The sequence below is a fragment of the Primulina huaijiensis genome, chromosome 2 (genome assembly GCF_012295235.1).
Source record: "Primulina huaijiensis isolate GDHJ02 chromosome 2, ASM1229523v2, whole genome shotgun sequence".
NCBI classification, from domain to species: domain Eukaryota; kingdom Viridiplantae; phylum Streptophyta; class Magnoliopsida; order Lamiales; family Gesneriaceae; genus Primulina; species Primulina huaijiensis.
In genome coordinates this window covers 20,289,755-20,300,254 of record NC_133307.1, presented here as the reverse complement: position 1 = coordinate 20,300,254, position 10,500 = coordinate 20,289,755, and the positions used below count along the sequence as shown (strand labels likewise).

General features: G+C 32.4%; 1 protein-coding gene across 1 annotated transcript; it reads right to left on the bottom strand.

The window, feature by feature from the left end:
• Positions 1-4,250: 4,250 nt before the first annotated feature.
• On the bottom strand, positions 4,251-4,817 carry LOC140957338 (uncharacterized). The gene has a single exon (XM_073414545.1). The coding sequence runs from the start codon at positions 4,815-4,817 to the stop codon at positions 4,251-4,253; it is 567 nt and encodes a 188-aa protein (XP_073270646.1).
• Between the last annotated feature and the right edge of the window lie 5,683 nt (positions 4,818-10,500).

The following is a 10,500-nucleotide window of genomic DNA, read 5'->3' as shown; positions in this document are numbered from 1 at the left end:
TTTTGATATGCTGCACACCTATGTGAGCACCGATGATGTGTCGCTCACCCATTGGATACACAATTTTTCTATATTTCATCACATCCAATGGGTGAGTGACACCTCATCGGTGCTTACATAGGTGCGCACGGTAGGTGTGCATCATATCAAATCTATATCACATCCAATGGGTGAGTGACACCTCATCGGTGCTCACATAGGTGTGCACGGTAAGTGTGCAGCATATATATATATATATATATAACACCCATGGTGGACAATTAATGTGGGCACTACTGACATGACTCTTAAGTAAGCATTATTTTATAAATTTTTTTTAAAAAGCTAAAATACCTTTAAATCTCCCAACTCAAATTTGAATTTGTGATCACTCTTAAAAAAAAGAAAAAAAAAAGAAAAGAAGAAAAAAAATGTGTTAGTACTCTGTGATCCACCAAAAAAATTTTCTTCATTATTTGGATCCACATGTTTTTTTTTTTCAAATAAAAATCAATGCAAAACATTAAATATGATACTAATATAATTTATTGAGTAACATATATTTCAGATCTGATATTAATATATGATTTTTGAGTACCCAAACATGTATAAAAAGTATTGGTATTAATGACACGTCTTTTTTCGGACGAAAATCGATATAAAACATTGAAAATATGGTAATAATATATGATATTTGAACATCAATTATTTCAGATTTGATACTAAAATATACCCACATAAGCGTAGCAAGTGTTAATGTTAATAAAATTATTACAATTTTATATTCAAAATCTTATATTTTGTATCAGATATAAAAAAATAAGTGCTCAGAGATCTTATATTAATTTTTATAAGTGAGCCCAGAGTTGCAATTTTTTATTTTTTATGTGCATCAAAAAATGCAAAAACATTTTTTCCCCGATACTGAACACAATCCGATGTTTGAACTTAGGAACTCGTCTATGAAAGATATGGTATCGTCGGCTTTGGGAATGGAGAGAAATGAGAATTATGAGATGTATTTGGGCCTCCCAGCTTTCCCAGGGCGAAGTAAACAACGAATTTTTGAGGGCATTAAGGAACAGGTCTGGCGCAAGTTACAAGATGGCAGGGTAAGTTGTTCTCAATTGGAGCTCGACAAGTGCTTTGCTCTGGCTTTCCCTTCCTACTCCATGAGCATAATTCTGGCTGTCTTTAGCACTCTCTCAGCGTCTTCAAGCGATGATTGTAAGTTATTGGTGGGTGAATCATGGGTCAAGAGAGACGAATTCATTGGCGAAAATGGAGATTGCTGTGTCGGACGAAATCAGAAGGATGATTAGTATTCTGGGAAATAATACTATTAGCAAAACAAGCTTGACGAGTCATAATGAATCCAGAGTCTGTTGCTGCCAGAATCTACAAAATGAAGTACTTTCCTAACAGAAACGTAACTTGTTGGAGGCGTCTCACAACTCATCATGGTCGGTGATTTAATAAAATTAAATCTATAAATCATGTGATTAAATTTATACATCACCACACGTCAGGAATTCATGTCGAATTATCAAAAAATATAAATAACAGTAAACACGTACCTGAATCCATTGATTGATCTAGTGTTTGAGTTATGAATCTTCCAAGATAACAGAGAATTGAACACCTTGTTCTTGCCTTAGTTGATAGAAGTGGAGAAGTGGAGATATCTAGCATGTCTGTGCGTATATATTATGTTTTATTCTCTGTGCTTAAAAGATTTAATAGGACTGGGTGATGTACCGTACCAATTTATTTAATACTTTAGAAACCCATAATTAATTAGATCATCTTATTTGATTTTTTATTAGATAACTTGTTAATATACAATTAATTAAATTATGTAAGTTCACAAAATAATTCCAACAATCATATGTTTGGAGGAGTTTATTATGGGTTGGGTTGGTTTGCTTACTAAAGGACTTCGATGGCATATAGCTAAAGGAGAAAATGTTTTTGTCTTTAGGGATCCTTGGTTATTGCAGCCTAAAATTTTCAAACCAATTACGATTCCCCAGAAAACTCCATCTCACTTGCGGGAGTCTGATATGGGACTGCAACATCATTAATGATACATTGTGGAAGGGTGAGTATAGTGTTCGATCGGGTTACTACTTGGCGCAAGAAAATGAGGAAGCTGAAATCAATAGTTTAAAGTGCGGGCTAACCAAGCGTCTGAAGTCCAGATTCCAATGTGTGGCCTATACCTTGAACAGATTTCTCACATATATTGGTATTGTGAGAAAGCTAGACTAATATGGAAAAGCTCAGCTTTTTGGCCAAGTTTAAATAATTTTAAAGGTGGTTCTTTTGTGGATCTTTTCACCTGGATAATAGATAATAGAGTGGAGGATGATCTTGAATGTTTTGTTCTGCTCTGCTTGAACGGGTGGATGGCTCGGAATAAACTGGTTTTTGATGGAAAGCACGTTACTTGTCAGGATGTTGTTGCTATGGCTGGTTGAACTGTAGCGAATCACTCACTGTTCACACGAAAGATACCTTTGGTGGTGCTACTTCGTTCTCGAGTAACCTTTTGGCAACCACCTTCTGTTAATGTCCTTAAGTTAATGTGGATGCATTAGTTTTTGACTCATGGGACTTCTTTAGTGTGGGAATAGTGGGCAGAGATCATCATCATGGTCATGTTTTATTTTCCATTGGCAAAATCGGTGGCTTATATGGAAGGAGTTGAACAGACTGTTCAGCTTGGATGGGAGGATTGGTTGTGCAGACTGACTGATGCAATTTCATGAATCATGCTCCTTTCTCTACGGAAGATTGCATAACAGATATCTTGAGAATGGCGCTGATCTCAAGAGGTTATTTTGTTTTTTAATATTGGTCAACTAGTTATTTAAAAAAAAGATCTTCAAATTTTGCAAATATCCCCGTTCTCAAGTCCCCTCTGCTTCAATTCAACTTTGGAAATATAATTATATATTATTTATATTATATTTAATTACTCTTTATGAAAATTCATAGTGAAAATAATAGGAATCAAATAGATCACAAAGCGAGTATCAATATTGATCGATCATCTGGTATTTTACAAAAAATTAAATTTGATGGTATTGGTGAAAATAAATATTTTTATTGTGTAGTTACTTTATTGAATGCTATGAATCAATTGATATACCAAATAATACAACCTTATAAAATAGTGAATGTAATTAATCGATACAACCCAAAAATAAAGTACTAGCTCGAACTCTAAAATTCACCTTAATATGTACGCACAATGATATAATCATACAAGTGTACAATATAGTGGAAATAATTGACATGTTATGATCAAACATTTATAATCAGGTCAAAATATACGCTAAAACACAACTCTACTTTTTATTTTTAATTTCTTATACTTATAACATCGCAAAGTCATTTAGCTGACTGATGGAATTCTACCATGAGTCTGAGTGATAGATTAATATGACTTATCTCTTTTACGGATCATCTAGCTAACTAGATCAAACGATACAGTGTCAGCAACTTGACGCATAAGAGTTTCATGATTCACAAGAGTTCGTCATCCATGCCAATGTTACTCTCGCTACACTGTTTTAACTCAACGTCGCTGAAATCTTATATGTTTGAATACTCAAGCTCGACCCTGGATCTACTCACAAAAAGATAAGTTCACTAGAGTTCTAATTTCCACCTGTAGCTTCTGTGAAATTGATTAGGAGCATTCGTTTATATTATATTATTCTTCTTTGCTTTTCTGCTAGGAATTTTTTACTTTTAAATGGCATATATTCGAAACGGATTTAACATGTTTCTTTTGTAAAGCAAAGTCATAGAAAATGTTGAAGAACATGATATTGTCCCAACATGTACTAAATTTTTGAAACCAATATAATAATAATAATAATAATAATAATAATAATAATAATAATAATATCCCTATCAAATTAATCAATCAATTCATAGCAAGTCGTACGTAAAGATTGAATATTACTAGTTCATATGCCAAATAGATTCATTATGAGTTCCCGGGGGGGCGGGGGGGCGGGGTGGTGTTAAAACAATTTGTGATTCAACAAATATTTACACAAACGAGGTTTGAATATGCACAAATCTCAATAAAACAAAAAAAAAAGAAGAAGAAAATTCAATAACCCTTTTTTGATTTCTCCAAACTCCATGCAGTCAATAGTATTATCACACTAATTCAAGAGAGAAAAAGTAATAAAGAAAAAGTTACAAATTTCATAAATCTAAATTGATAATCCATTATTACAATGAATTAATATTCATATACTTCTAGCCATCATTTCTTGAAATCTTCTGTAAGATTCTTGCTTCTCCAACCTGAACTTCTCATGGCAATTGGCAATGAACAAATCAGCGAGCTTATCAATCTCGTTAATCCTGAATGAATCCATGTCATTACCCTTCTCCTCAAGCCACTGCAGATACCCCGAAAGCTCGTCATCATCGTCTCGCATATTTTCATAAGTCGAAATCGGGTAATTACTCCAAGAGTTCTCAAGCTGCATCACAGGCATGACATGTGAAGAACACCAATTGTAGTGCAGTCTGAATGAACCAAAAAAGAGCTTCTTCTTCTGCTTACCGCTCTTGTCTAATTTCTTCAACGGGAATCGCGCAAAGTGGATGAAGTGTATGTCTTTGAGGTGTCGAAGTAGGAACGATTTCGCCTTGGTTAGAGCTCGAGCTAGTCGATAAATATGCGAGAATACGAAGGCTTGGATTAGGGTTTTGTGTTTCATGTAAGTTAAGGAAGAGGGTGGCAGTTTGATGGAGAAAATATGAAGGGAATGATTGAAAGATTTTGTTGGAGGGGATGGCTTATACATTTTAGTGTATTTTGAGGGAGAATATTGTGTGTGTTTTGTGTGTAGAATGGATTTTATATATAGAGCATATTGGTTTCCAAAATGGCACAAGGAGTAGGTGATTTAAATAAAAGTGCAAACAACTTTGCAAATTTTGAATTAGGACTTTTTCTCTCTCTGTCCTGTCACAAGGACTCATTGGACCCATGGTCATGTCCACTTTTGAGTTTTATAAGTAATTGGGAAATTGTTCCTTCTTGTTTTTAAAACTTAATCTCCACCAATTTTTTAAAAAATTCAATGTTTTTTTGCTCATTGAAAATATATAGAAATCTATGTTATAAGTAATGTTATGTTATATTTTAATAAAATTTGAAGAGTTTAAAATAATTAATTTTGGTGTTATGATGTGCCAAATTTTGAAACATTCGAAATATCACACTACAACATTATCTAGTGATAAAACAAAATCTAGAGATAAAATAAATTAAAACTAACCATACACAAATGATTAAATATTTATTGAGTAGGTCTCTTGTGAAACTGTTTCACGGATCTATATTCGTGAGACAGATTGACACGCTCTATATTTGTATTGAAAAGTAATAGTTTTGACATAAAAAACAATATTTTTTCATGATTTTGTCTGATAAGTGAGCTGTCTCAGAAAATTGAATTACGAGACGGTCTCACATGAGTTTTTGTGATATTTAAAATAAAAAATACAACACTCCTATAACAATTATTTAACAATAATAATCCAAAAAATATTTAATCAAAAAATCATTCTAACTAACTACAAACAATCTTATTAAAAAAACACCTCTAAAAGGTCGTATTTTTTGATTCTTCAGTAATCTATATACCAATTAATTGAACTCCAAAACAAAGGGAAAACGAGTTTAACAAAAAGAAATTTGTAAAGACGCAACATATGTTTAGGGCCAACCCGAGGGTCTTAAAATTTACTGAATATATCATCAGACACACTAATCAGATAAATCACATTGGGTAAGCCATGTACGTACGATAGGGTGAGAAGGTGTTGGTGGGAGAATCGAACTCATGACAATTGACATAACACTTATCTACTCTACTAATCCAGACACATTGCAGCTAATTGTTTTTTTTACCTCTTGTTTGAATGTTTATTGTCGATCTAGAAATAATAAACACTGTCATTTGGTTTTTAGAAGCATTCACTAGTAGAATTTTTGGCTTTTACTTCGCCACTCGTTACTTCGGCGATTGTGAATTATGAAGTAATATATATCAATCAACTTCGGTAATAACACCAGCAAAGTAAAACATTATTTTTTACTTCACAATTTAAAAAATACGTGCTTCACTTCCAATTTTTTTATAATCTTTTACTTCGACACATTAGTTTTGATGAAGTGAAAAGTTAAAAAAATTTTAAATTTTATATAAATAATGTCGCTAATTAACGACAGTTTTTGACCTCACTGTCACTATTTAGCGACGGTATTTTATTTAACCGACGCTAATTAGCGACAGACAATCATAAACCCGTCGCTAATAAGCGACGGTAACGTCAAAACCGTCGCTAATTAGCGACGGATTATGTTTTCAAAATCGTCGCTAATTGGAAATCGTCGCTAATTTAGTTCCATAACACTGAAGTAATTCGCATCAATTACTTCACAAAAATACAAAACTTATGAAGTAATACAACACATTTACTTCGTCATTCTATATAAACTATGCAGTTATATATAAGCTATTACCTCTGCACTTTACTTTATCGATGATGTAGAAGACGTTGTTTTACTTCGTCATCGGTCTAATTCCAGCCAAAGACTTCGCTAATTTCTTGGATACGACTTCGGTGATAATGCGAAGTAAAATGATACCCTATTACTTCACCTGCGTCTACTTCGGCAATTATCTAACTATTACTTCATTTAATATGTGAAGTAAATCAAGGAAATTCTACTAGTGATTCGTCGGTGAAAAAATAATGAATAATTAAAAAAAATAGAAATACGGGCTCCTGAAATTGTTTTAAATATTTTTAAAATAACTATTATTAAAATTTTATCCTTAAAAAAATATAATTTTGGTATGCACATATTTTCAGAATTTATTTTAAGTGCCCAAGGACATATATAAACCTTCTATGTTAATTTATGAATTAATTTCCTAGGCAAAAACTTGTGTGAGACGGTCTCACGGGTCGTATTTTGTGAGACGAATATCTTATTTGGGTCATCAATGAAAAAGTATTACTTTTTATGTTAAGAGTATTATTTTTTATTGTGAATATCGATAGGGTTGACTCGTCTCACTGATAAAGATTCGTGAGACCGTCTCATAAGAGTCATACTCAATTTTCTATTAGGATCAGCTTAAAATTAATGCTTAATAATATGACATTGAATCATCAAACAATATTGAGGAGATGGTATATGTAATGAGATCAAGTTGTATATATTGGTGACTAAAGAAGATAACATTTTTGGAATGGCAAAAGCTGTGAAGATACATCGAATCAACCATCACCTTTTTCATGTTTGGAACAGAATATGTCAATCATTGGAAGCCCTAAATGACTTCATAACATATTAATCGTTTTGATTTAGACTATATATATTATATTGGATGAAATATATATAACTTTATGCATTTCTTGATTTGGTCTGATGGATTTTAGATTCTCACAAGATACATGAAGTCATTCGAAATTCATAAATTATTTCTCATATCAAATGCATGCATCATGTACGTACTCGATCCTATCTTGTTTGTGTTGGTCTAATATTGTATTAGTATTTGTCTTGAGAAATCACATGATAAAAGTGGGTGAACCAAATGGCTATGAGAAAAAAATTCAATGCAAGAGTTTGATTCTTTTTCCTTAAAAAGATATTGTCACGCCCCGGTGCTCACGATTGTTGGTAATTCATTTCTCAAGATACAAATACCACGACTTCAAAACAGTATCACTACAAATATTAAAGTCACGCAAACTTTGAAATGTTTATAACGCTATCCAGATATTAAACAAATTTTCCAATTTCGAATTCTAAACGTTAAACTTAAAAATCCAATTCTAAAAATTTAAATTTTGCAAAATTTGGAGTTAAGCGCAAACGCTTAAAAAACTCAAAACTAGAAGATAACTCTCGAATTTAATTTCAAAATTCAAATTCAAGCGTATAAGCTTAGAAAATCCAAACTGAAGATTTTATATCTTAAAAATTTTAATGTTAAGCGATAATACTTAAAAATTCGCATATAGAACTAAACTTAGAGAGAAATGAGAAGAAGAGAAACTTGTGTATTGAATGCAAATGAATGTAGTCCTATTTATAGAAAATGAAAAATCTTGAATCAAAAGACATGCACCATTCCTAATTGGTAAAGTTCAAACTCAATTAATTTCTCAATCACCCTAATTGGTAATCGAGAAATAAATTCATTCGTCACGTTAGTTCGAATTATTTTATCGATTCTAAATAAGTACAAAACTCATTTTTCTAACAGTTTGATATCATGATACCAAGCAACTAAGGCAGATTAAGCGATTTCTTATTAGTTTTATCTATACGAAGCCAAATAATTGGATAATATTGATGATTCAAATATTTATTACAATCGTTTTTGCGTTATCCTCATGTAGAACGCAACTGAAAGTGCTGACATAGGGTTTTTCTTTCAGCTTCATAACATGATGTAGTTGCATAAATTGCAAGTAGGCTAGTTGCCAATTACAAGATTGCTACGTCTAGGAGTGGTATACTGTACAATATCGTATCAAAAATTGTATACCATATAGTATACTAAAATTACGGTATAAGAAAATTTTATGCCAATACTCTAACGTAAATATTCAGCACATATTACTAACATAACGATCATACCGGAATTGTATGGTATAGCGAGATGTCGGTATGATTTCAGTATATACCGTTTTATACCGCAAAAAAATCTTATATTTTTAAAATTTATTGATTAAAATTATTATATATTTTTAAATTTTTTTATATTGTTTCGATATTTCGGTATTCCGGTATATACCGAAATTTTCAAATTTCATACTGTTATTGTACCAAAAAATTCATTATCGTTACCGTACTGTACCGAAATATTTATTATAAATCTATGCATTATGTTTGTACAGTCATCTCTTGTTTCCAATGGTCTACGTGCCGCAAGATAGAAATTATGATTTGGATTATGTTAATATGCTTATGTCTGAATTCTGATATTTGCGTGTGTATTTATTAATTATTTTTATGAAAATTTGTCATTTACTAGAAATCAAATTAGTTGCTAGATGCAAGAGTGTATTGAATATTTTATTTTTAGATAATGATCCAAACGACGGAGATGAATACATAGAAAATGTAAGGGGATAGAGTCAAGGAAGAAGATTATTGAAAAGTCGATTGCTAGGTATTGGATATATAATTATTTTCTTTTGTGAGATTTAGTATTTAATATGTTTTTTTAAAAAAGTTATATTCGAGTGTGGAAATCTAGGCTTTACAAAGATACTGAAGAGACAAAAGAAATCACGGCCCATGCTTGCCCACAATAACGGGTCTACAATTGCCTCCAGTATCAACTAATTCATGTCAATCCTCGGATTACGAAAATGATTAATAGTAAATATAGTATAGATAGTATAGATGACTGACTAGTCTTGGACATCTCAATCAAAGAAAATATGGAAACAAATTTATGTTCAAATCTAGTGGGTTATTCACTTCACTCGTGAAAGAGAAAATAAAGTCTTATAAAATGGTGATCGAAAAATATTTTTATTTTCGTGCTATACAAAATATATCTTGTTCGAACATCACATATTGATGTCTAGTGCAATCGATATTGTGATATATATTTTTGGTACGTAGAACCGATTTCGAACATCACATATCTATGTCCGGACTTTCCGGACGTGTGACGTGTTCCCTGACGATGTTTCTGGCATTCCACTCGAGAGGGAGGTGGAATTTGCTATTGAGTTGATGCTTGGTACTGTGCTGATCTCTAAGGCACCATATCTCCTAGCACCTACTGAGATAAAATAATTAAATGATCAAATTCAAGAGCTGCTATACAAGGGGTTTATTTGCCCTAGTTTCTCTCCACGGGACGCATCAGTATTGTTTGTGAAGAAAAAAGATGGGAGTATGAAACTCTGCATCGATTGCCGAGAACTGAATAGGGTGACAGTGAAGAACAAGTATAAATTACCCCGAATTGAGGATTCGTTTGATCAATTGCAATGAGCTTCGGTATTTTAAAAGATAAATCTTCGGTCTGGATATCACCAGCTAAGACTAAAGGAGACATATGTGCATAAGACGGCTTCAGAAAGCGTTATGGGCCTTATGAGTTTTTAGTGATGCTTTTTGGACTGACTAATTCCTCAGCGATCTTCATGGATCTCATGAATTTCGTATTTCATCCTTACCTCGATCAGTTTATTATTGTCTTCATTGATGATATTTTGATCTATTCCAAGAGCCGAGAGAAGCATGTTCAGCACTTGAAGACGACATTGCAAGTATTAATACGAGATCGGAAATTATATGCAAAGTTCAGCAAGTGTGAGTTTTTGCTAGAAAATGTGGCATACCTAGGCCACATCATTTCGAGTGAAGGAATAGAAGTCGATCCATCTAAGGTCGAGACAGTTAAAGAGTGGTCAGTGCCTAGAATTGTAACAAAAATC